The sequence below is a fragment of the Gregarina niphandrodes genome (assembly GCF_000223845.1).
Source record: "Gregarina niphandrodes unplaced genomic scaffold scaffold00042, whole genome shotgun sequence".
NCBI classification, from domain to species: Eukaryota; Apicomplexa; class Conoidasida; order Eugregarinorida; family Gregarinidae; genus Gregarina; species Gregarina niphandrodes.
Genome location: NW_011645810.1, coordinates 10,861 through 36,150, shown reverse-complemented (window position 1 = coordinate 36,150; position 25,290 = coordinate 10,861). Strand labels below are relative to the sequence as shown.

The 25,290-nt window shown below is 53.1% G+C and overlaps 12 protein-coding genes across 12 annotated transcripts; 6 read left to right on the top strand and 6 right to left on the bottom strand.

Moving 5' to 3' along the window:
- Positions 1-7: 7 nt before the first annotated feature.
- Positions 8-1,154, bottom strand: GNI_149570 (protein kinase; the record flags this gene model as incomplete). The annotated part of the gene is made up of 1 exon (XM_011134435.1): positions 8-1,154. A coding segment is annotated over one exon (1,147 nt), but the record flags the coding sequence as incomplete, so codon positions are not given.
- A 400-nt stretch (positions 1,155-1,554) lies between these two features.
- On the top strand, positions 1,555-8,744 carry GNI_149560 (peroxiredoxin; the record flags this gene model as incomplete). The annotated part of the gene is made up of 4 exons (XM_011134434.1): positions 1,555-5,404; positions 5,479-6,110; positions 6,185-6,429; positions 7,016-8,744. The coding sequence occupies 4 exons, from the start codon at positions 1,555-1,557 to the stop codon at positions 8,742-8,744; spliced, it is 6,456 nt and encodes a 2,151-aa protein (XP_011132736.1).
- Positions 8,745-9,433: 689 nt separating this feature from the next.
- On the bottom strand, positions 9,434-11,121 carry GNI_149550 (CobQ/CobB/MinD/ParA nucleotide-binding domain protein; the record flags this gene model as incomplete). Its single annotated transcript, XM_011134433.1, has 2 exons — positions 9,434-11,002; positions 11,059-11,121. 2 exons carry the CDS (start codon positions 11,119-11,121, stop codon positions 9,434-9,436), a joined length of 1,632 nt encoding a protein of 543 aa, XP_011132735.1.
- A 131-nt stretch (positions 11,122-11,252) lies between these two features.
- GNI_149540 (hypothetical protein) lies at positions 11,253-11,684 on the bottom strand (the record flags this gene model as incomplete). The annotated part of the gene is made up of 1 exon (XM_011134432.1): positions 11,253-11,684. The coding sequence occupies one exon, from the start codon at positions 11,682-11,684 to the stop codon at positions 11,253-11,255; it is 432 nt and encodes a 143-aa protein (XP_011132734.1).
- Positions 11,685-11,777: 93 nt separating this feature from the next.
- On the bottom strand, positions 11,778-13,766 carry GNI_149530 (AFG1 family ATPase; the record flags this gene model as incomplete). Its single annotated transcript, XM_011134431.1, has 2 exons — positions 11,778-12,018; positions 12,112-13,766. The coding sequence occupies 2 exons, from the start codon at positions 13,764-13,766 to the stop codon at positions 11,778-11,780; spliced, it is 1,896 nt and encodes a 631-aa protein (XP_011132733.1).
- A 12-nt stretch (positions 13,767-13,778) lies between these two features.
- On the top strand, positions 13,779-14,732 carry GNI_149520 (proteasome subunit alpha type; the record flags this gene model as incomplete). The annotated part of the gene is made up of 2 exons (XM_011134430.1): positions 13,779-13,881; positions 14,038-14,732. The coding sequence occupies 2 exons, from the start codon at positions 13,779-13,781 to the stop codon at positions 14,730-14,732; spliced, it is 798 nt and encodes a 265-aa protein (XP_011132732.1).
- A 248-nt stretch (positions 14,733-14,980) lies between these two features.
- GNI_149510 (putative DHHC zinc finger protein) lies at positions 14,981-17,357 on the top strand (the record flags this gene model as incomplete). Its single annotated transcript, XM_011134429.1, has 4 exons — positions 14,981-15,533; positions 15,602-15,660; positions 15,795-16,820; positions 16,905-17,357. 4 exons carry the CDS (start codon positions 14,981-14,983, stop codon positions 17,355-17,357), a joined length of 2,091 nt encoding a protein of 696 aa, XP_011132731.1.
- A 505-nt stretch (positions 17,358-17,862) lies between these two features.
- On the bottom strand, positions 17,863-18,766 carry GNI_149500 (putative tRNA-specific adenosine deaminase; the record flags this gene model as incomplete). The annotated part of the gene is made up of 2 exons (XM_011134428.1): positions 17,863-18,378; positions 18,563-18,766. The coding sequence occupies 2 exons, from the start codon at positions 18,764-18,766 to the stop codon at positions 17,863-17,865; spliced, it is 720 nt and encodes a 239-aa protein (XP_011132730.1).
- Positions 18,767-18,885: 119 nt separating this feature from the next.
- Positions 18,886-19,401, top strand: GNI_149490 (hypothetical protein; the record flags this gene model as incomplete). The annotated part of the gene is made up of 1 exon (XM_011134427.1): positions 18,886-19,401. One exon carries the CDS (start codon positions 18,886-18,888, stop codon positions 19,399-19,401), a length of 516 nt encoding a protein of 171 aa, XP_011132729.1.
- A 329-nt stretch (positions 19,402-19,730) lies between these two features.
- GNI_149480 (ankyrin repeat protein) lies at positions 19,731-20,525 on the top strand (the record flags this gene model as incomplete). Its single annotated transcript, XM_011134426.1, has 2 exons — positions 19,731-19,992; positions 20,035-20,525. The coding sequence occupies 2 exons, from the start codon at positions 19,731-19,733 to the stop codon at positions 20,523-20,525; spliced, it is 753 nt and encodes a 250-aa protein (XP_011132728.1).
- A 524-nt stretch (positions 20,526-21,049) lies between these two features.
- GNI_149470 (hypothetical protein) lies at positions 21,050-23,250 on the bottom strand (the record flags this gene model as incomplete). Its single annotated transcript, XM_011134425.1, has 3 exons — positions 21,050-21,521; positions 21,669-22,913; positions 23,012-23,250. The coding sequence occupies 3 exons, from the start codon at positions 23,248-23,250 to the stop codon at positions 21,050-21,052; spliced, it is 1,956 nt and encodes a 651-aa protein (XP_011132727.1).
- An 845-nt stretch (positions 23,251-24,095) lies between these two features.
- Positions 24,096-25,122, top strand: GNI_149460 (hypothetical protein; the record flags this gene model as incomplete). The annotated part of the gene is made up of 1 exon (XM_011134424.1): positions 24,096-25,122. A coding segment is annotated over one exon (1,027 nt), but the record flags the coding sequence as incomplete, so codon positions are not given.
- Positions 25,123-25,290: the final 168 nt, after the last annotated feature.

Here is a 25,290-nt window from a genome sequence, read left to right as displayed (position 1 = left end):
GGATTACTCAGTGCGAGTTCTTTGTTGATATCATTGAACTTGGTGATGAAGGAATGGACGATCATCTGGTCGGTGGACATTCGAAGCTTGGGGTCCTTATGGAGTGTTTTGCGTAGGAAGTCCTTTAACTCATTGGACATAGAAGGTAAGAGTCGTTTCTCTATGGAGCATTGTTGTATGTCCTGTTGTTGTTGTTTGCGGGCATCGGCTTCCTTGAAACCTTGTGCCTTATATTCTTGGCAAGGGAATGGTGGTCCTCCGTGTGCTAATTCGTAGCAAAGTACTCCAAGGCACCAGAGGTCAACTTCTTTACCATACCATTCATGACGGACAATTTCTGGACTAAGGTAGTCGAGGGTTCCGCAGTAAGTCTTGCGTCTATTTTTTAGGTAGTCGTATTGCGGTGTCCGGGGCCGATTAGAGCTATTTTGCAGCCCGCGTTGGGCAGACAACCCTACGGTGTTTGCAGACACTCCAGTGTTTGCACACACTCCAGTGTTTGTATCTTGATCTGGTATATGTGCGGCCCAGCCGAAGTCAGCCAGTTTTAGCATGCCGTCATGACTGAGTAAAATGTTTTCAGGCTTAAGATCACGATGGATCACATTCAACTTGTGACAAGTGCGAATAGCAGAGATCATCTGTAACATGTACTTGGACACTGTAGGTTCAGGTAATCCTCCGGCCTCAAGTTGATCCATGAGTTCTCCCAAAGCAACCTCAATGATAAGGCAGATACAATGCTTGGTTGTAAACCAGCCATAGAAACCAAGAATGTTGGGATGGATAAGATGAGAGTGGATCTCGATCTCTCTTCTTAGTAAATGCTCATTACTAGATTGTAATAGTTGAGTCTTCAATATCGCCTTTATCGCCACAACATACTTAGTCCGACGTTCTCGTGCCAAATAAACATTCCCGAATTGGCCCTGACCTAATTTACGAGCTATCTCGAAATCATCAATCGTCCAAACTGGGGCAATTGGATCCTGGATTATCATCACGTCACGAATCGTATCGAATGATGTCACATTCTCCTCCTCTTCGTCCTTAGGCGCAGGAATACACGCCTGTGAACTTGGACCAACTGAAACACTACCCGCATTCATCAAACTAGGTTGCGACAGTGCTCCCCCAGACTCCATTGCGAACATTTCCAAGCAAAAACCAACTCGCACTCACTTCGACAAAAGTGACGTTAATTCATGCCCCTCAACCGACCTTATCTGATTCAGGTGATGGAACAGACTCCGTCAGCGAGACTGTCTCACACGTGACGAAGTACCCACGCGATGGAGACACGTGAAATGACACTTCAAAACGGCGCGACCGGCCGGACAAAATCGGACCCAGCGGATCAGTGGGTTGAAAACCCAGCGGATCAGTTGGTTGGGAACGGCTGGGAGATCAAGTAAGATCTGGGGGTGAATCCAACATGTGTCCACATGGTAAGGAGCGCGGTTGGTGTCGTTGGGTGAGCGTGGTTGGTTGGTTGAGTGAGAGGGGTGGCTTGGCGGGAGAAATCGGAATTGAAAAATCGTCCGCTTTGTGTAGATGATATCAGATGGTCGCTTGGCAGAAGGTCGGCTAGCGTCTTCTTCGGACGAGCGGCCAATGTGTCGACGGTCGCTTCATGAGTTGGCCGTCGAAGCGCCCGGTAGCAAAGAGCTTGGTGACAAGGACCTTGGTAACAAGGAACGGGGTTTCAAGGAGCGTGGCAAGGAGCGCATGAAGGAGCGGGCAAAGGAACGTCGTGCGACTCACGACGTTGTGGGGTGCGAGGGTGTTGCAGGCGAGATTAGTGGTCGGGCTTGTGCGTCGGAGGCGCGCGGTGTGCGGAAAAGTGTGTGCGGTGTGGGTGACTGTGTGCCGAACACGCGCATTTTGTTGAAGGGTGAGCCGGTGCGTTTGCGGGATTTCTTTTTGAGGACGCGAGGAGTATTGTTCGGAGGACCTGGTGCGTTTACTCCCCGCTGTGATGGAGAGCATTTGGTTCAATTCCGAGATGGGCTGCCTGCCTTACGGGCTGCAGGATTCAACTTTGTAGGCTGTCTCTACACGAATGACCCCTACGTCTTAAAAGCCTGGGCCAAGGCGAGAGATGTCCGAGATCATATTACTTTCATCAGCGACAGTGCCGGCAAACTCGCCGGCGCTCTAGGCGTACTCGCTGCCGCCACAGACGGCAAAGGCGCAGCCTTCCGAGTACGCCGCTTCGCCATGGTCGTCGGCCCAGGCGGCCTCGTCCAATGGAAAGGCTTCGGTCGACACGCCTTCGTCGCCGACATCCTTCAATTCGCCCGCACACATCCACCTCCCCAATTAGCCCCACTACACCGCTCACCGATGACCCATAAAATCACTCAGGAAATCACCACTCTCCGCGCATCTGCAAACACGTGTGCAAACACGTATGTGTATACTAATCACGCAGGCGGCAGACCCCCCACGGGCAGCCCAGCCGCCGCCGGCGCGGTCGGACACTGCTGCCATTGCTACGAGACCGGGTTCCACGAAACGCGGCACCGTGACTCTACGCGACGACGCGATCCCGCCCGGGACCGCCGCGGCTGCGGCTGCGACGCCGATCCGTCGCCGCGAGATTTCTCTCACCGTGATTTCTCCCCAGGAGCAGATTTCTCACCAAGAGATTTCTCACCGAGAGATTTCTCACCAAGAGATTTCGCCCATCGAGATTTTCCACAGAGGGATCGCCCGCAGAGGGAAGAGACTTGTCGGGCGGCGTGCCAGGCCCGGTCGGAGGAGCGCTGCTGCCAACTACACGGGGGGCCTGTCGGGCGCCTGGATCACGTCCGGCGGAGTTTCACGGGCGAAGGCGAACTCGAATCGCGGACCGCTCGATACCAAGACGATCGATACCAAGACGATCGATACCAAGACGACCTAAAGATCTTGCGGAACCTGATTTATATCTTGCGCGACGACCTGCACCGGGGGGGCCACCTACACTGCGAGGAGGAGCGTCTGGGGGGCCGGGATGAGTCTGGGCGCGGTCTGCCGTGCTCCCACGGGCGCCGCCGCTCCCCTCCTGCGGAAGGCCCCTCCGTCAGTCTACGCTCACTGGCAGCGGAACTGGGCCGCATTACAGACCCGGGTCGGATGCATGACACGGGGCGCGCGGGCGGCCGACGAGACCACCACTTGGGGCGCGTGCATGACTCGAGTCGGGTCGCTCACCAGCATTCGGTCGCTCACCACCATTCGGTCGCAGACCATTCGGTCGCAGACCACTCGGTATCACAAGACAGCATACGGTCGCTCCGGTCTTTGGAACACGTCCGAGGGCCGGAGGTGCGTGTACCTGAGGCACCGCGGACGGTCGAGGGCATGCTGGTCCTCCCGGAGGCTCTGGGGCCTCGATCGGAGCACCCCGACGATGTGCAGCGACAAAACAACTGCTCGCCGCGTGCGTTGCATTCTAACTCGCGTCTGAGGACCACTGGTACGCACCTCTCCTCCGTTTCGCGTGAAATCCGCGACCTTGCTTTTGAGGCGCACCGTCATGAGTGCCAGCCCTCACTCAATCAACCTCCATACGGTCAACCTCTAACCAGTCAACCTTTGGCTACTAGTCTACCTCTGGCCACTAGTCTACCCGTGGCCTCTAGTCAGTCCCTGACCACTCAACCGACGCTGAGTCAGCCACTAATCTCTCAGTCACTGGTCAGTCAGGCACTGCCGGCGAGTCAACCGCTGCCAGCGAGTCAACCGCTGCCAGCGAGTCAGCCCCCTTATGAGCGCCAGCCTACTTACGATCGGAGTCCAGCCTTCAACAAACAGGCGCACACCTATGAAGACCCCGTCTACGAACAGAGACCTTATGAGCAGAAGTCCCCTGTGAAGACAACGGTTTACCATCAGGTATCAGCACCAGACCGCTCGGCTTTGGACCATCCAATTTTAGACCATTCGGCTTCGGAGCGTCCAGTGTTGGATCGACTGCCTCAGCCGTCTCAACGAGAGTCTCCTCCGTTTGAGCGGGAGCCTCCGTTTGAGCGAGAAGCCACTTTTGACCGTCAGACTACGTTTGAGAAGCCGTTGGAAAAGCAGACGTATGAGCAGCAGCTTTACGAGCAGCAGGCATACGAGCAGCAGGTGAAGTATGGTCCGCATGCGACGCCGGACAAGTATGACCAGAGAGTAGCGCAATCCGAGGCGTCTGGTTACGCGAAGAGTCCATATGTGGATACGGCAAGTAGCTACGGCGGCGGTACGTACGCGAGACAGACGTCTTATAAGGAAGTGTTGCCAGCTTCTAGCACGGAGCCCGTATACGTGGAGCCCGTGTACGTGGAGCCGGTGTACGGGGAGCCGGAGTACCCGGAGACGGTATATCCGGAGCCTGTATATTCGGCGCCGGCGTTCGAAGACCGACCGCCCAGTTTCGTGGTGGGAGGAGAGGGGCACCGCGGGGCTTTGCAGAGCGGTTTCGGTCCAAGTGAGCATCGTCGGTCAGAGATTTTTGTTTCCTCATGTTCAGGAGATGATGACGATGAAGAGCAGGACGGTTCCTCGGAGGAAGAGGAGCAGGAGGAATTGTCGGAAAGCGAGTTAATGAGTTTTAATACCTCTGTATTTTATCGGTGGAGAGGTTTGATGTTGGATGCCAGTGTGCGAACGGACTTGATTACAACGAAGGGTTTGAAGCGATGCTATATTGGTGAGGGTCCGGAAGACATCAAGGTGTGTTACAAGAGGCCGAGTGGTCAGTATGAGGTGACGCATACACCCAAGGCAATTCGTATCGGTGTAGATATGCGTAACTTTGTGGAAGGTTTTGGTTCGATCGAGTTCCGTTCAAAAAAATATACGGCCTTCGAGTTCCATGTAGTCGGACCATCACCGCATCGACTGGATGATAAGGTTGGGTTCTGTCGACCAGTTGAAATACGGGTGGTACATACCTGTCACGAAGTACACACAGACCGTCCACAAATCCTGGTACTGGCGGTGACCTTACGACCACCATGCTTAACTGCAGCCGAACGAGACAACGTTGTTGCGTCCAATTCCTTCATTAACAATTTATTGGCCATTCCTACACTGAGTTCTGAGACCTGCGAGGTTTTTCAAGTTGGTCCAAAGTCCATGGCTGGTGGCGGATTTGAACTTGAAAAACTGATAGACCCTGGAGCCGGTTACGTCTGCTACAATGGCGTACTTAGTGCCATGGGCGAAAAGGTCACCTGGCTAGTCCAAGTCAATAGCCTACTCATCAGCAGACGCCAAATTGAATCTCTACAACCTTACCTTAATTTCGGCGAAGACCTCGTCACCAACCCAGAAGACGCCTATAGCCTCGCATATGCCTTCCGACACATACCCAAACTAGCCACACTCAAATGCCAGTCCAGCGGAGTACTCATCGACTACATAAAAAAAAGTATTACTCACTCACTTCCACACATACAAGCTCATATTCCACACACAGTTTTGGGTATGTGTGTGTCATTATAGAAACGTTTGTGCACATTAAGCTGCTGCATGTTATCGGTATGTCTTCATACAAGAGAATGTCTGCGGATAAGACCTCAGTTGGTTTGTGGCTTCGTGCGCTACAGCAAGGTTTGATTGAGGCTGAGGCGGAGACGGAAGATCTGAAGCAGTTGATAGTGCGCGCGTTGGCTGTATTTGATGCCGACGAGAAGTCGTTATCCGAGGGGTTATGGGACTGTAAGAATGACGCGCCCAATACGCTGTTTATGGAGGACGTTCTAACGAAAGAAGAGAGCTGGAAATTACTAGGGCAATTGTCCCGGGGGGAAGACCCAGGCGTTAAAGGGGCGTCTGAAACCAAATTCTTCAGTCGTAGTAATACATTACAACTAGATACATCACGATCCAAAACGGCTTCATTCTCTCGCACCGTGCAGGACAGCACAGATGCAGAATCATCCGTTTCAGCAGAACCCCTTTCACCCGTTAAAAAACCGAGACACTTTGATGATGACCGCAACACTAGAACGCCTACTACTGCACATACCGAGTCCCCTTCCCATCATGAACCTGGACTCAGCTCCTCCGTCTCACGATCCTCCGTCTCACACTCCTCTCTATCAATCTCGCGCTCCTCTCTATCACGCTCCTCCGTCTCGGGGTCTCGCTCATCAGTCTCAAGCACTCGATCCTCCAGCTCCAGCTCATCGTCGTGCTCATCTTGCAGTTCAACCGGAACCAGCAGCAGTCCATCTGTCACCACCAACTCGAGCAACTCCTACTCAAACTCCTCTGGCTCCGCTTCCCGCTCTTCCGAAAGCAGCTCTTCCGAAAGCCGCTCGTCACCAAGCTGCTCGCCACCAAGCAGCTCATCGAGAAGCAGCTCATCGAGAAGCAGCTCATCGAGAAGCAGCTCATCGAGAAGCAGCTCTTCGAGAACCCCCGGCCGCAAGTCGACATCAGACTCCTCAAGTGACTCTTCATCCAAATCGATATCCCGATCTACATCACCGTCCTCCTCCGGCTCACGGTCCTCTGGCTCACCTTCATCAGCTTCACGCTCCTCTGGTTCAAGCTCCTCCGGCGCTAGTTCTTCCCTGTCATCGAGGACTACTTCTCGTGGCTCCTCTCGCCACTCGTCGACGGGCCTCTCGTCCAGTGGAGGAGCGTCCTCTACCAAAACCTCAGGCAGACGCAACAGTAGTACACACACCAATGGCACGGGATCTTCGCGGACGCTTTCGGCCAACTCCAGCCGCTCCCGATCGTCCAGCGAGTCGCGACCAGCTCGCCAGTCTCTCTCAGCCACGCGCTCCGGTTCGTGCCGAAGCTCCGAGCGCACTCGGTCTTTCGAGACCTCCAGCTCGCCTGCCAGTTCATCTTCGTCTCGCTCCAGCTCCCATTCAAGCTCTAGCTCTAGCTCTAGCTCAAGCTCTAGCTCTAGCTCAAGCTCTAGCTCTAGCTCAAGCTCTAGTTCAAGCTCTTGCTCAACCTCCAGCTCCCACTCATCTGACACATCTGAGAGTTTTGAGTCGATAAAGCCGGCGTTTCGTAACAGATCTAAAGAGAGGTCGTCCAAGGAGGAGAGACGAGCTAAGGAGAGACGAGCTAAGGAGGGGCGGTCCAAAGAAAGTTCGAATAGCACACTGAACAAGAAGGGAACAAATGTCGACCTCCACGGCTCGAACCACCGACCTGGCGTTGATCGGAGCGGCGGTGGCGGTCGTCGTGTGGTTCAGTCCCGTCGGCCACGGGTTGGTCTCAAGAATCGGCGCATCGTCATCAAGGAGGAGAGCGACAGCACGGCTGAGTCGTCCTCTATATCGTCCACGGACGAGCTTCCGCGAACGAAGCGGAGCATCCCCCCTGGCAAGCTGCAAGACTCGCCGAAAAATGTCCTCTCCTCGTCGGAACCCGCTTCGTCCGAATGGTCGAAAGAAACTTCCTCCCTCACTGAGACTTCATCCTATGTAGAGACTTCATCGCATACGGAGACTTCATCGCATACGGAGACTTCATCGCATACGGAGACTTCATCGCATGCGGAGACTTCGTCCCATACGGAGACTCCATCCCATACGGAATCGGAGAATTCGTCGGCCCCAATCGAAGACCCGAACGCGGAACGAGAAAGTGAGGAAGAAGATGAGGGGCCCTCGTTCGAACCGGTTTGGAAGCGACGCGGGTCTCGTTTCGTTTTACCTCCGGTGCCGCGCCAGTCTGCACTCAAGGGCGGCAGGGCTCGGGTTCGAGTCCTCGAGTCGGACGGCATGTTTATGCCTCCCCCGCCACTGCTACCGGAACTGCCTCACGAACCCGTCCAGCTCAACAAAAAGGTGGACAAGAAACGGGCGGAAGATTCCAAGGCGGAAAGTGGCAAAGTGGAGAGTGGCACGTCCAATCCTACCAGGACTGTCGACGGGAACGTCGTCGAGGGCAAGACAATCCCCGATGGTAAAACGGAGATGGCCATGAAGATGTCTTGGCATGACGCCATGAATGACCCTCTGGAAGAACGGAAGGGGCAGTTGGAGGCTCGTCGCGACCGGGTGTACCGAAAGCGTCGCAGCGGCGAAAACCGCAGCTGTGAAGGCCGGGAGGAGGTGAAGGAGGGTGAGTCGGATGGCAAGAAGGGTGACTCGGATACGCACCCTGGCATCGCGGCGTTGGAGCGAGCGCCGCAGCGGAGTTGCATAAAATCGCGTCCGGGAGAGGAGGATTCGAACCGGGGTGTGTCGGGTGCGGAGTTCTGGCGGGTTGAGGATTGCGGGGCGAGTAAAAGTTGGAGTCCGCGGTCGCACGAGAGTGTGGAGGTTGTGCCGGGTGGGGGGCGGGCGAGGAGCAACACGTTGGATGAGGAATCTGGCTTGAGTCGGTGTGCGAGTGCGAGTACAATACGAGAATCGAAGACGAATGGCTACAAGATAGCTTGTGATCAAGACAAGTTGGAATTGATAGAGTTTATGATGAAGCAATTGCAGCGTACAGAGCATGATGTGCCAGCGCATGATGCTCTAACTTCAGACAATACACAGGCTAACCAAAGTCGTACACGTCTTACCCTTGACGACATCCGTTTCCTTTATCGACAACAACAAGAATCCGTTGCCAAAGTCACGCGTCGCGAACGAATAAAGTTCCAGGAAACTGTCAAGGAAGAGGATGATGTTCTCTGGACACAGCGCAAACAAAACCGTGAACTGCGACTCCGCAAACGGAAGCCGACTGCCCACGTCAATGCCATTCCAGTACGACACATATTGACAAACATAAACCTTATCCACTAGTCTTTCAGACCCACTGTCTCGGAACCGTCTGAGCCAGCGTTCGAATCCAAGATAACGGAATCCAGGGAAACGGAATCCCCACAAATAAAAGTTAATGAACCTAATTCCAAGACAGCAAATTCTGGCTCTGTGACAGCGGGGTTCGATTCTAAGGCACTTGCCATGACTACCAAAGCCGAAACAACCATCGAGGAGCCGATGGATAAGACCCAAACTCCCACAAGACGCAGTGCTGATAGCAAACGTCATGCCGCAGCATCTACTCCATTGAGGCAAACTGCTGATGACTCCATCATACCAAGTCCCAAAAAACAATTCGGAAGAAATAGAGGCCGAATAATGTCTATGAAAACGTAAGCACATGCACGAAGCCACTACTGTTCTGCAGTCCGACATTCAGATCTGGCGACTTATTGAACCAGCTTGGCTTCGTGTAAATTTTTCGTATTCCTCATGGACTGTGTCAGTATTCCTAATCTATAGCTAAAAGACTGATGGGGGCCACCGATATGGGGACCAACAACATGGACCAATCAATATACGCAGCCAGCAAACGTGTGTAATCAGGGTGCCTAGTATCCCACGACCAGTACCACTAATCACGCGCGACAATGCCCCGTAGTGGCAAGGTGTCCCGTAGTGGCAAGGTGTCCCGTAGTGACAAAGGTATCCCGTAGCAAGCTGATTGATTACCAGTCGGCTTGAGGTCCTGGCAGCACGGCGGAACTTGCTTGGGAGCACTGCTCCGGATTGGGGGTGAGCATGTCCTCGGGTAGCACGTGTTCGAAGCGCAGGTACGCCTTGTGTCCGTCGTGGAATTCAAGGTGTATTCCCTTGGGTGTTACCGATACGATCGACTTCAGCGTAACGTCTTCAGCGGCAAACTTGGGTAGCTCGACCACACAATCGGCGCACTTGCACGCGCGTCGCAACTTCATCGCAGAGAGCCGACATGACTTGGAACCTAAGTTGACTACCATCTCATAGCAACTTTCAAAAACTACTGACGGCAAAGGGGACTTATCTCCCACGCACTCCTTACGTTCAGAAATCAAGGCAACAACATGTTTCACAAATTCCTTCAAATTCATCAACGAAGTGGTCCAGCCCGCTCCTTTATACCAGGCCAGTGTAATGGGCCCTATCGGTGTGTTTCTCCCTATCGGTCGGTTCTCCGTCGGGAGTGTGTCCTCATCAAAATAGAATTCCCGAATGCTCATTTCTTGATTTTCATTCGGCATTAGGCACACGGGTATATCGTCGCCTAAGTTCTTTCTGAGGGCATGAATAGCCTGGTCCATAGTGGGCACGCTGGTCGTTAATGCACCTTGTCTATTGATGCGTCCCGTTCGGTTGGTTCCCATTTGGTTAATGACCAGACCTACGCAGTCGAGCCCCATCTCGACAAAGAGCTGGTGGCCCTTTAAGGTATCAGCCACGCTGAGATCGTGGGGAGTAGTAACCAATACATAGGACGCAGAGGGCACCATCTCTGCAATGCTCAAGGGAAGGTCTCCAGTACCTGGGGGCATGTCTACGACCAAGTAGTCCAGGTGGCCCCAGGCGGTGTTGAGCAGTAGCTGCTGCGCGAGCTCGCACGCCATGGGTCCCTTCATAGCAATGTGTTCTCGTCGCAGAAACCCAGAGGACATAACCTTCAATGGACGAGGTGTTTCGAGAGGCAAGCGGAACAAAGGGCTCTTGTTAAAAACGCTGGAGAAAGCACGACGAGGAAACGCACCCACATTATTGTAATGGTTCTCTACCGCACAAGAAGACGACTTGCTATAAAACAACGGGACGGAAGACGTAACCAAAGGCTTCAGCAATCCGTCTTCCATGAGGACAGGGCCCGATATCTGTGGGAACAAAAGTGGGACACTAGGTCCGTAGATATCCAAGTCACAAATACCCACTCTTGCTCCTCGCTGAGCCAGTAAGACAGCCAGATTCGCGGCCACCGTGCTTTTTCCCACGCCTCCCTTGCATGACGTCACCAAAATTACGCTGCGGATCCCGTCGAGATCCTCACCCATTCCTGGTCCATAAACACTTGGATTCACCGTAATCTCAACCTCCTCTATCCAATCTAACCGACCTAATACCTCTTCGCACTTACGTACAAAACTTTCCGTATCTGCTGGCCATACAGTATCCAACATAAACTTTACTTTCTTCTTATCCAGAATCTCCAAAGATCTTACATGCTGAATGATGTCCTTTCCATCATCGGTAATATGTCCCAAACACACAACAACCTACGGGGTAATATCCATTCGTAACTCATCTAAATTTCACGGACAGTGGAACCTACCTCATCACGCAAACATCGGTCCGACCATCCGAAATGCCCATCATCATCAGAAGCCTCATCCATATAAAAAAATGTCCGGCCAGCTATTCCGAATGCGTCCGTGACCTTTTCAAGTACCCGATATGGAGCGGCTAATGACGGTATGCAGCGGCTAATGACGGTATGGAGCGGCTATTATAAAGAATAGTCACGTTTTACAAGGTGCGTTTATACGTCTCAATAATTCTGGATATAAGACGCGGGATAGCAAATTCAACATCGATGGCCTGCGTACCTCGTGATGATAGAAGGCTTCCCCCATACCGAGAGCTAAGATCCAGCTCCGCATCGTCGGGCATCTTCTGATTTCCATAAATATCAACGTACAATAACATACCTTGTAAAACTTTCTTACTCAATGTATCGGAGCGCTGATGTACATCGGAGCGCTGATGTACATCGGAGCGCTGATGTACATCGGAGCGCTGATGTACATCGGAGCGCTGATGTACATCGGAGCGCTGATGTACCTCATTGTCTGAAGAAGAAGATGACTGATACACTTCAGGTACCTCGGTTACAGAATCCCAGATTGCAAGTGCCCGCCTGAAAAAATATTCTCGTATAGTGGAATTCCTCCCTGACATTTTTCTCCTTCCCAAGTAGAGAAGAAATATCCTCATTGGCATACCCATGGCCCAAACAGCCTTGAGGAATTTCCTACCGATCTCAGGTGATGATTACTTATGATCCAGGATTTGAGCTACAGCTGCCATCCAGTTCTCTTTGTCAATACCGACATGACATCCTGCAGCATGTGTATCCCAGAAGTCTTCAAAAGAGAAAGAATTCATCTTAATATACTTGAGCAATTGACCAAGGGCTTCAATAGCTGGCAGACATCCTTCAATTAATCCCAATGGCTTCTCATCAGAGTTATAACAAACAGGGATACATCGTTCATAAAATACGTCAATCAAACTACCACAATAAAATGTTTGCCACACAAACGTTTGCCACACAAATGTTTGCCACACAAATGTTTGGCACACAAATGTTGGGTGCTCGGGTTACTTAATGAAGCGTCTAATCTGTTCCTTATGTTCATTCACATTTAGATGTGGTATGTCGTATATATATAATCTCTTGTTAACAAAATTGGTCATTGAAATGTAATCAGACGGTGAAGTATTTCCATTACAAATCTGGTCAAATGAGAAGACCCCTATGCCGTTAAAGAACCAGGGACATTCAAGTTCTCTCTGGTGCATTAAAGCGAAACGTTTTGGTCCGCTTCGTTCATCCAACATCCGGGAGAACTCAATTACTGGCCGACTACATATCCGTCTCGATTCTATTCGCTGCTCACTATTGCCTATAGCCTCTTCGTCTATAGCCTCTTCGTCTATAGCCTCTTTGCCTATAGCCTCTTTGCCTATAGCCTCTTCGTCTATAGCCTCTTCGTCTATAGCCTCTTCGTCTACAATCGCTCGTTGCTGAGTTGATTTATCCGGATCACTATTGTTGTCATCATGATCCGGATCACTATTGTCCACAGAGAATTGTAAAATCAAGTCTTCTTTTATGAACTGTATAATCTCCTGTAATGACCGAGAAGGGATGTTATAAAAGTGATTTGCTATCTGCGTTCCATCACCACCACCACCATAGGAGTGATGATTGTGTTTAGAGGAGTTGAGTAGTCGCAAGTCTTTGTGATGATTTAAATTAATGACAGTACAGTTCTTTTTTAGTGACGGAATAAACGGGGCGAATCGCGAGTAGTTCAACCCATTTATATACAGAGATTCTGGTGGCAGATTTGAAGTCATCACAACCACAATCTTCAGCCGGGACCATAAGGCGTCCATGACGTATCGAAATAGCACAGCATCACTGATATTGTTAATGTACACCTCGTCGATGAGCAAGGCGTGGATCTTCTCGGCACGAAACTTATCTACGATTTTATTCACACTTTCATCTAAAGACATACCATAACGCGCCTGACCCTGATGTCCCAAAACCTCACGCTTGTCACTCTCCCGCAGACATCCTAAATACTCCGACATTGTCATTGCTTTGAAGATATCACTATGCAACAACCCATTCAACATCAACATCAAGTCAGTGTAATGACACCGTAAAAATCCAGTGCTCCATCGCATGATATCTGATCCCATGCTGTCAGATCCCATGCTGTCAGATCTTGGGGCAGCATCGAACTCCTCGTGGATACCCTGATCCTCATCTCCACGATCCTCATCTCCACGATCCTCATCTCCACGATCCTCGTTCTGGTTACCAAACATGCTTAAGAGCCTACGAGTCATGTTCGATTTACCAGGTGTGGGATAGACATCGGATCCCCGTGTCCGACCACCAGGGGCGGCCCGATCACCAGGGGCGGCCCGATCACCAGCGCCGGCCCGATCACCAGGGGCGGCCCGATCGCCAGGGGCGGCCCGACCAGCAGGGACGACAACCGGAGGTTCAGTTTTTTTGAGGAAGTCCCGGTATGCATTCAAGATGAGCGTTTTGCCTTGTCCAACGGGGCCGTGGATATATACACCGCGCGGCCGTCCCCCATATGGTCGTTTGAGTTCTTCATGTGCCTTGGAGATCTCTTGCACCGCTAGCAGCTGGGTCTCCGTCCGTTCCAAAGATTTCCGGGCTAGGGCGGCTAAAAAATAGCGGTGGAAATTCGGCAGTTGTTGGTTCTGCAACATTTCAATTTTTAAATGTCCAGATATGATACCCGAACGACAACCTTCTCACAAGAAGGACGATTGTTTCAAGTGGAGTACGCACTAGAAGCCATCAACAACGCTTCAAGCACCATGGGTACTGGCTCCCCCCCCCCCTGTCTCTGTGTGTCCTATTACCAACGTCCCCCCCGTCTCTGTGTGTCCTATTACCAACGTGTGTGTCCTATTACCAACGTGTGTGGGTGGTAGGCCTTCTTCCTTATGGTGTGTGTGTACGAGTATATGTCTGTAGGGATAGTAACAAAAGAGGGTGTAGTATTAGCTGCGGACCGTTTGGTGTCAACAAAGTTGCTTGACCCGGGTTTGTCGAAGGAGAAAATTTACGTGGTGGATGAGCACATTGCTGTGGCGGTAGCAGGATGGACGGCAGATGCTAATGTATTGTTGAATGATGCGCGATTGACGGCTCAAAGACATCGTTATCGTTTTGATGAGCCAGTGAGTTTGGAAAGCTTGGTTACTCACTTATGTGATATAAAGCAAAGTTATACTCAGTTCGGAGGACTTCGACCGTTTGGTGTATCATTCTTATTTGCTGGTTACACTCCCTCCTTTGGTCAGACTGATACTAATTGCTCTAATACTGCATCAGAGTATGCCGAGTTCCCATTCCAACTTATTCTTACTGACCCTGCGGGTAACTTCAGCGGCTGGAAAGCAACCGCCGTCGGACAGAACAGCGTAACAGCACAAAGCATACTGAAACAAGAATGGAGAGATGACCTCACTCTCCAAGAAGGTCTAGAACTAGCCGCCAAAATATTAACACAAATCACAGATGCTGGTAACCAAACGCTCGAACAAACAGAATTCGCAATACTCTATATTAAAGATGGCCAAGTAAAACAAAGATTCCTCTCCCAAAACGAAGTCTCGGAACTCCTGAAAAAGGCTGCAGCCTCCGCAAAAATCGTCATTAAGGATTAACAGAACAGGCCAGGACAAGCGACAGACCAGGACAAGCGACTAGTTCTGGGACTGAAGCACGGCACGGTAGCGCTTGAGGTCAGCCATCATGGTAGTCGGCATGGTAGTCGGCATGGTAGCATACCTAGCCGCCTCGACTTATGTCGATTGGGTCATGTTTCTTGGGTCTTGGGTTTTTGTACGTTCGGTGTGTTGGGCTGCACTCTGTGGCTGGCTTGGGTGTAGTGGCGGGCCTTTTTAAAAGAATAATGGACGCTGCTGCGATCAGGAATGATCTTGTTGGGTTAGCACAGCGTCGTGAAACGACGAACTTTCTGGAGGCGGTTCGGCGGATCTTATCGAAGCATGGTCAGGACGTGGCGTTATTGGACAGTTTGCATATCTTGCACATTAGCGTGTGGTTGACTGAGACGGGAGACGTGTTATGGAAGGAGTTACTGGCAGTGGGTTGTAATCCCTTCGCGTGTGATTTCAATGGAGACACATCTCTACACTACGCCATTCGTTCTATTAATATTAGGTATATACAGTTCCTTCATGCCAAACTTGGGGACTCGGTACTTAACTGCGTAAACCATCAACTATGCAACCTTCTCATTACCTGTTGTGCTGAAACCCCTGACGAACGCTCATTCGACATACTCATGGCTCTCGAATGGATGTACCTGAATGGCATGCCTCTTGAGGCACAAGACTCACAGGGCAAAACCGCTCTCATGTGGGCAGCCCAGAGGAACTCCCTCACTATCTGCCACTGGCTACTCAGCAGGGGCGCCCATCTCGCTCATCGAGACCACATGAGTAAGCACCGGAAGTCCTCTACAGGTCCCCTCTACAGGTCCGACCGACCTCCATACCTGTTGCTGTAGACCGTACCGCGTTGCATGTCGCCTGTTCGAACGGGAACTATGACGTTGCCCTATTTTTAGTAAGTCCACACACAACGCGCGGCGACACACATGTGTGCATGCATGTGTTGGATACATACACAAACGCACACAGGTGCGTGTTGCCGCGTGCTTGACATGTGGCCGGACACATGATGATGCGTATGGTGTGTAGTGTCAGAAGGGCGCGGTGAATTTGGTGCATGCGGAGAGTCATGACGACAAGCGGATTAATACGCCAGTGAAAATAGCGTGGCAGCGAGGACATTTATGGCTGGCGTTGAGTTTATTGAGTTGGCGTTCATGCTACGCTTTAACGGGACACTGTAGTTTCCTTACAAGTGCGTATGCTTGGGTGGCATTCGGATTGTTAATTTGGAATTTGGTGTGTGGCGAGGCGACATTTTGGCAGATGTCACGATATGGTTGGGAATCGCTAACATTGGGGCGGTTGTGGATGGGATTTACTGTCTTGATGGTGTTGACAACGGGTTGCTGGGTGATTGCGGCGAAGAAAGATCCGGGGTCAGTGCGTCCTCAGCAACAAGTATTACCATGCCAGACGATCTACTGTTCAGACTCGGGGGAACGGGACTTGTCGTTGTTCGAGAAGACACCAACTGGGACAGTAGCCGGTGGGCGATCAGCCACACATCTACCTGTAGGTATCGGGGGATTGCATAAACTCGAAGTTGCCTCCAAGAAAATCGCACTTCAAATCGCCGTCTTAAACAGGCAAATACATGGCGTCGTTCGTAAAGAAGTTAAGGCCAAATTAGAAAGCATGATGCACGCTCTTGCACAGATCGCTGAAGATATGAACCTACTACGACCCCGGGTCGCTCTCGAACGCAAAAACTGCGACCCGGCACCCTATGTCGAACGCGTACTCGGCGGCCGCGGACCACTACCCAACGTTTGTCTCACCTGCCACGATGTAAAAAATATACGCCAACACCACTGCAGCGAATGCGGCGTCTGCGTACAACGATTCGACCACCATTGCGTCTGGGTTGACAATTGTATCGGACTCAAAAATCAAAGGTCATTCCTCTTCTTCCTCTATTCCATGGTCGCGTCTCTACTCTACTACTTCGCAGTCGCTGCCATCTACATACGAGCCTCCCTCACCAAACGCGAACCACTGGACAACGGTGCCACCGACTACTTCACTCGCAACCTCCTCGCACTTCTACTCTCCGTACGCACACACACGGCGACGCACACACACGGCGACGCACACACACCGTGACACACACACCCGACTTGAGTGTTGTGCTTTCAGCCGTTGTTCTACTTGGTTTTGATGAATTGTGTAAGCAACATTCTGTGGTTATGTTTCAGCGGGTTCCTGTTGATCAGGACTACACGGTCGATGATCACAGACGTAACTTTCTACGAGCTCATAAAGCGGTCGAGTTACATTGAACACCGCTTCGGTAAGGCGGCAGGCCCAAATCGACGCAGGAGCGGCGCCTGTTGCACTGCTGATGGCTACGGCTGGGACTTTGCGGACTGTACCTTGGATCGCTGTGTGATGAACTCTTTGTACTTCCTCGCGCAAAGCAATGGTCGTGATGAAGTCAATTACAAACAAGACATGGCCCTGTCGCCGCTCCTCGCGGCGAAAGACGAGGAATTGCCTATTGGCTACGACGCGCCTATCGACTGGCGGTTCTCCAACATGCCTCGGCGAGGCTCCGCTCCCATCTACCCAGCCGCTTTTCATGAGATATAAACAATGCGCTCTTTCCGGACCTCTTATCGGGATTTTACTTGCTTTGTTCCAGGCCTTATGTCCAGTGCGGGCTTGACTACCGGCCCCTACGTAACCAAGCAAGGCCGGACCTTACTTAGGTCCAGAGAGAGCTCTTCCCTGGCAAAAGCTCATCGCCCTTTAGGAGCTCATTGCCCTTTAGGAGCTCATCACCCCTTAGGAGCTCATCGCCCTTTAGGAGCTCATCACCTGTCAGCAGCTCATCGCGGATCGATATTGAAGGGGTCAGTCAATTGAGTGAGTGAGTCAGTCAATTGAGTGAGTGAGTTTTCGGAGTGCGAACCTAGTAGACCAAAAAAGGAGATTGTTCATTGAAAGGATGGGGGCTATTCCTAGGGGGGGCTCTTCTAATTGTGGGGCTATTCCTGCGAGTAAGGATTGGGTCAGAGAATTGCGGCGCAGGGCGAATATAGTGAGTGAGTGAACCGTGGTTCGTAGCTGAAGGCAGCCACGTACGTAGCTAGATTCAATCGGCTCGGAGAGTGGCGACGGTCTCCGGAGTAGCGCCTGGTCCTGCGTCATCTTTGCCTGCGTCATCTTTGCCTGCGTCATCTTTGCCTGCGTCATCTTTGCCTGCGTCGTTTTTACCAATATCCCTTTCTGGTCTGCAGGATACGAGCTTGAGAGGGCGTTTACGTTTTTCTGGGGGCGCATGGGGGTTGCCGCGTTCATAAAAGTATTGTAATATTCCGATCGCCTCTTTCTCATAGAACCCGGCAAAGACCTCGAGCGGTCGGTAGTCGCGCGACTTCAATTCATGGATGGGCATCGTTGTACCGCAGCCGCCAAATCGTTCGTTACGACAGCCGAACACGCAACGTTGGAACCCCAACGTTTTTAACGCCGCTGCACACATTATGCAGGGCTCGCACGTCACCCACAGATCCAGGTCTTGCACCAAACGAAACCAGCTCTCCCGCTTCGGGCTAGCCAATGTTGAATACACATAGTCGTACGCTACCAACTCCGCATGACGGCAAGCCTAATGGGGACGGACGTGATCACGCGGGATGGATCGATTGGGGGTGGTTACGGATCGATTGGGGGTGGTTACGGATCGATTGGGGGTGGCTACGGATCGATTGGGGGTGGCTACGGATCGATTGGGGGTGGCTACGGATCGATTGGGGGTGGCTACGGATCGATTGGGGGTGGCATTGGGTTACGTTTTTAGTTTCGTTTGTTTCATTGCCTGCAGATGCAACGACCTGTTTCGTGAAACGGTTTACATAAAGACATCCAACTGGCACTTCCCCGGCTTCGTACGACTTCCATGCCTCCTCAACACATCGTTGCATTAAGCTGTGTGCCTCATGTTCAGAGTAGGTATCTTCAGGGTAGAGAGATGTCGCCAGTCGCAGAGTCGCCATCTACCGAGTCGCGCGTGGTTTGCCGGGGATTTATAAAATGTGCGACACGCAGACCAATGGCACCGCGAATCAAGAAAAGTGTGGGGACCCGTATTCTGGACGCAGTGGGTGACCTGCGTATGGCCGTCAAGGGCGGTCGACCCGTCTCCATCGAGTATGATGACTTACTCGTCTCGGCCGAATCACCCAGGACTATTGAGACAACCACCGGATTCGAACCAACGACTTCAGGGTTCGCTTCAGGGTTCGCCCCAACTGAGTTCGTTCCTGTCGCCCGCAGTCAATCAAGCAGCAAACGCGACCTACTCGACGACCCGACCCCCACAACTTGGGACGCCCGTCCCTCGAACGCCCGTCCGTCGAACGCCCATCCTTCGGATGCCCGTCCCTGGGGCGGTCAGTACGCACGCGCCAGCCCACAAACACCCAGCCGACCCCTGCTGGCCAACGAGCTCATCGACACCGAACTACCCACACCCGTACTACCCCAGAGACACGCCAGAGAACACATGGTTGCCTACAGCAAACATCGCAGCTTCACCTCACAACCCATATCCATGGCCAAACACCTCGTTAATAAACAAGCTAGGAACGTGAAACACTGGCTGTCAAAACAAGCAAAGCACTTTGCTTAGGGGACCCCCGACCGACATTCCTGGGTTGGTAGCACAGCATCCTCGGTGGCTGTGCCTCCCGGCTCTCAGTGTCATTGTCTGACTGCTCACCTTTTTCGTCTACCAGCAGTATCTGGTGGTTACGTTAACCACGTTAGAATTCATGACTTATAGTATAGCAGTATACTGCAGCGATCGAAGCTTCGATCGCTGTTCCGATCACCCCGTGCAGTTCCACACTCGAGTGCTGACAGTTGGGCACTACGTTAGGTGGGTTGGGACTTGGGTCAGTCATGGCAAACCATTGGCGCGTCGACCGGACCCACCGTCGCTTGGTTTATGGGATCATAATGAGTCGGGCGTTGTCGGGTTCTCGGTACATAACGCCGACCATTCTGCAGGTGGTGACGGGCGAGATGGAGGCTCTGCAGGCCTCCGTGTCGCAAGACCCCGAGACAATCTGTCAACAGGATCAATTCGGGTGGTCGCCGGTAGAGCACGCAGTAGCCTGCGGCAACCTGGCGGCACTGGAAATGTTCTTGCGAGTGTGGAATCGGCAGTTAGGAGGCGAAGCCGGTGTGGCCAGGGATGAGAGGAATATCAGGTACCAAAGTATACTTGGGCGAACGACATCTTGGAAGAAGTTTCTGGTAGACTTGGCTATAGAGTACAATCGACCGGACGTGCTCCGGTGGTTGGGACGCAACGGCTTTCTGGATTCCCCGTGTGCGGTGAACCGTGCAGTTGCCCACGGGTCCGTGGCTTGTCTCAGACTCCTGTTGGCCGAGGGCCACGAAGCCTCGGAGGAAGACGCCTGGGGCGAAGTGCCCCTCTTCCTCGCCGTCAAAAAGCGCAGAGTCGACATGGTCAAGTGCCTACTCGACCACCAGCCGGAGCTAGCCCGACATAGAGACGTCATGGGCAGAACCGCCGCCCACCAGTGCGACAGCGTCGCCTTGCTTGAAGTTCTGGATCGCTACGGCACCGATCTTTGGCAAACCGATAATCTCGGCCAAACGCCGTTCGACCTGGCGCTCCGTAGACGCAACGCTTCGCTCTTGGAGTACCTCCTGATATCAAGTAAGAAGAATCCACCCTTCAACGAACTCGAACAATGCTACCAGTCATCTTGGAGCGTTGCTTGACAACTCTTCCCGAGGTTCCGAGTGGTACCCGTCCAAGAGACGCGAAATCTCCTCTCGACGGGATCTTTCGCGATGGCCCTAAATAAATCACGCATACATACTTGGGCCCACCACGACGAGTAACCCCAACATGTGCGAATAAATATTTCGCACATGTTTCAAGCTGCGCCATGACGAGAGGCCACGCGCCACCAGAGGCCACAACTAGCGTGGAGAATTAGCGGGCTTACCATCCATACTGTTATCAGCGTGTAGAGGAGCAAAGCCAAGATCAGAACGATAACGCATATAATGCTTGTTGCCCAATGTATCGTCTCCATTCACTCATTTTTCGATGCACTCATTTTTTTTCCACTGATCCTATCCGTCGATTTTTAAAGGTCGAACTAACTTTTGTATGCTTGACCCGCGATGTTAGCTCTACTCATCTTCATCATTTACGGCAATAAAAGCCTCCGAGATTGGAAGGACTACAATATGACTATAGTAGAATAGTGTGGTTCATATTCACGGAATAGTGTGTCTCAAATCTGACACACACGTTGATTCATAACAGAGGGAGGGACGTGGTCGAGTTCTAAGGGTCTATTTTCGGTGTATATCTTTTTGTGTAGGTCTTTTTGTGTAGGTTTACAGTCTCGATCGCCCCCCAAGACTTCCCAGAATCTGAAATTATATTGCGTGAGGAGGGTGAGTGCAGAGACAGCGAGAGCACTGCATCTCCCCGCATATTGAGTGAGCCCGCTCATGACGGATTCGAAGACATCGTAGGACGGGCCCATTGACGTCCTGAGCACACGTTGCAGGTCTTCCAGGTCGACTCCAGCGTCTCGGTCGTCGGTCATGAACAGGTGGCTGTAATCAGCTGTCTCCCGTCCCTCCTTTCCTTCAGTAAGCTTCCAGTAGGCAATGGTTGCCGTGGCAGCGGTAACCTCACGAAAGATGAGTGTGAAAGCAAAGGGCTCCAGAGACAGTCCCTTCAGCAGACTCGGCACTCTACAAAAGCTAGCGTATCTGGACTATTCCTTACGCGGGAGTGGGGTCCAAAATCTTCGCTGGTAACGGAAGCATTACTGAAAACACAATACAAATATCCCGCACTGGACATCTCACACACGACAATCACGGGGGGGGGAGGGCAACTCACTCCAAAGTGTGACGTGGATCTGTCGAAGGAACTCGCCAATTTCATCCATCATTTTTTGTATTGCCGTTTTCGAGTTGTTGACCATGCTCCAGTCAAGGGCCAGGACGCTGTGGGGGTTTTGGAGTGCCACGTCTTGTACTATTTGGGGACTACGAGTGAACAGCAAGGTTACATGGCCGATTAGTCGCATGAGGTAGGACATATGCTTGGCATCGTGTGCAAACACTAAAACATGAAGCGGTCGGGAGCCGACGCGTGCGGCAACGCAGTGACTTAGACTCAGTAATGTCAGCCCCTGAGCACTTGAACTTTCCGCGTACCATTGCGTCTTCTCAAACAACCGACTCCACGCGGCCGCCGCCGGAATCGAACTCGCGACCGTCGGGTTCCGAGTGTCACCCGGACTCCCCGCCCCATGCAGCCGCGGAGTCCGACCCCACGTACTCATCGTCGTCAACGACCTGCCCGATGACGAACCCTTCCCACTCCCCTCCTCACCGCGGCTCGGCCGGTACTCGGCTTCCCCACTCCCATCTTCCGAGTCCCCCCTGGCGTCCGAAACCCCCTCGGCGTCGTTCAAATCCCTTTCGGCGGCCCCAAGCTCGTCCTCAAATGCCCTCAGGTCGCCTTGCAGCAGCCGCGGGACTTCTTCTCCAACCACTTTGAGCGAATGACTTCTTCGGCTACTCCCGTTCCAAGTCTCGCGAGTTTGCGTGCGGCCATCATCGAGCCGATCATCTTCGTGCCGATCCCCATCATTGGCCACGGTGTTGTAACTGCTCGTGTTGTAGCTGTCCATGTCGCACCAAGGCGGTTGGCTGTTAGGTTGTGTCTGACGCGGGGTGGTACGGCGCTGGATTTGCCAGACCCCCGCTGTGTTCCAGGCCCCTGTCCCCCTCCAAGCCTCGGTCTTCTTGTCAGCGCCCAATTGCGGTGGATACGCGGCAAGGCAGTACCAGCGTTTGCCGCAATGGATGAGGTGCAGACCGCAGAGCGAGTTAGGCGTTAGACCCAACTCATCTGCCGCTGCACACTCTACTTTCATTGTCTGCCCGTTAAGCGCTGTCTTGCCCTGATATATGCGACTGTATCCGTCCACCTGCCCCCCTTCCAGGTCGCGATACAGTCGCACTGGCGTGGCCACCTTCTCGCTCCGCAACTTCTGCACCCCCGGCCCCGGGTCCACCGATGAGTGGTCGCCAGGCGAACACAACGGACAACAGTAGTCTCGGTACTCCGCACTAAAACAGGCTACAAACGTCACGCCCGTGTCCCCGCACACCTCTGGATGTGTCCACCGTGTGAATGTCGCACACGCGAGTGTGTACGTGGGCAGTACCTAAGGTCGTTGACGACGGAGACGAGCCGGACGATGCGATCGTCATTGCACGACTGGCAATGGTACTTGTAGGTGCCGGTGCAGGCCGTGGTGAGTGCCTCAGCGTCACGGTGGCTGAGCCAGACCCTGTCGAGGAAGACCCACGCCTCACCAGCCAGGTCGGCCAGTGAGGCCTGTGGCAGCGCCGGGTTGTGTGCCAAGTGGTACGTATAGGGTCGGATGCACTCCCCCGTGTCCATGCCCTCGCAGACGTCGTCCACGACCACGACCCGGTTGTGATACTCGAAGTCGCTGCAGCGCGGCAGCTCCTCCAGCTCCAAGAATGTTGTCGTCTCCTCCGATCCCTTAGCCTCCGAGGCGAGAGTTTCTGAGGTCGCCGCGTCCGCCTCTAGGCTCCGTGTTTTTGCCGCCGTGTTTGTCGAAGTTCGACTCGACCCGATGTGTGTCGAGGTTCGACTCGACGGAAAGGCTTGCGAACCAAGGGCTTGCGAACCAAGGGCTTGCGAACCAAGGGCTTGCGACCCAAAGCCCTGCAAGTCAAAGGTGGAACTGCAGCGCCGGTTCGACGGTTGAGATCGACCCTCACAGCTCATCGCCCCGCTATCGGCTCCATCATTCTTTACACCATCCGCGGCCCCATTTCCAACATTTGTTTCAAAGCCACTGTCCTTTGTGCTTTGTGTGGTGAGCAGGGCTTGCTTGGTGATGCGAATCAAGTACTCAATAGGGTTAGTAGCATAGTATGAACTCCTGCAAGACAACTATCCAAACCGGCCAGTTTTAAGGGACACACGTCTCTGCACACACGTCTCTGCACACACGTGCCGGACGCACACACGTGCCGGACGCACACACGTGCTGGACGCACACACGTGCTGGACGCACACACGTGCTGGACGCACACACATGTACTGGACGCACACACATGTACTGGACGCACACACATGTACTGGACGCACACACATGTACTGGACGCAATGTATTGGCGCTATAGGAGGTGGGCGGCAGGTAGCCTCACCCAGTATCAACACAAACCCGGACCCGGTCCTGTTTCACCGTGATTTTTGATCGCCTCATTTAGAAAATGTTCGTCAGTGACGTGGGCCAGCGCGAGCCACTGGTGTTTGAGAGAGAGAACGCGGCCTACTCGGCTGCCGCAGAGCCACGTGTTAAATTTGATGAAACGATGGACGATATGGAGAAGAGAATCATCAATGGAAACGCTCTCGTATACACAAAGAGGATAGTTAGAAAAATGGAGTTAGAGACTGAACCGGAGAAATGCACCACAACCATCATTGAGCGGACAAGAGACCTCTACAGAGACCACGGCTACGGAGAGCAAGGCTACAGAGACCAAGGCTACAGAGACCAAGGCTACAGAGACCAAGGGTTCACAAATCAAGGGTTCACAAATCAAGGGTTCACAAATCAAGGGTTCAGAGATCAGGGGTTCAGAGACCAAGGGTTCACAAATCAAGGGTTCACAAATCAGGGGTTTGCAAATCAGGTGGTGGATGGGAGGGCGAGCGAAGGCAGGGTAGCAGGCTACGAGAGTCAACAAGCCGGGGTTTACCGACCGGAAATGATACGAACCCAGAATTACAGTGCAGAGGTCGCTGGTTACAGAACGGAGGGCGGCGCCTATAGGCCCGAGAGTGGGGTCTACAGAGTAGAGGGGACTAGCGGCCGACCGGAGGGGACGGTTTACCGCATGGAGGTGCCCACTTACACAATACCACAAACCCTGGGACCGACCGTTGTCCAGGGCGCGGCGGCGGCGGAGGAGACGCAGTCGGGTGCCGCGGTCACGTCCGTGGCCCCGGTGACTCCGGCTCCGGATAGGCGCGCTACGGCGCTACCGGCAATGGAAGTGCGAGGCCGCGGCGACGACGAAAGCGACGAGGACCCCTCCCCTCGTCGCCGCCGAACGCGCAAAGCGGCGGCCCCCAAGGGCCGACGTCGCAACGCCGAAAAGGACGGCGCAGGCTCCCAACCTGCGAGCTCAGCCGCTGGTTATCCCCCTACTGGTTATCCCCCTATGGGCTATGCCGGCTATCCCCCCGTTGGCTATGCCGGCTATCCCGCCACTGGTTTACCCCCCCCAACCGGTTTACCTCCCGCCACGGGTTATGCTGGTTTAGCCCACCCCGGCTATCCTGGCCACCCAGGTGCTGCTGGTTATCCTAGCCACCTCGCTCCTGTTGGTTACCCTGCCGCTGGTTACGGCGGCTGCCCCTGCGCCGCGGGGCATGCAGCTGGCGCTAGTCCCTCCCCCA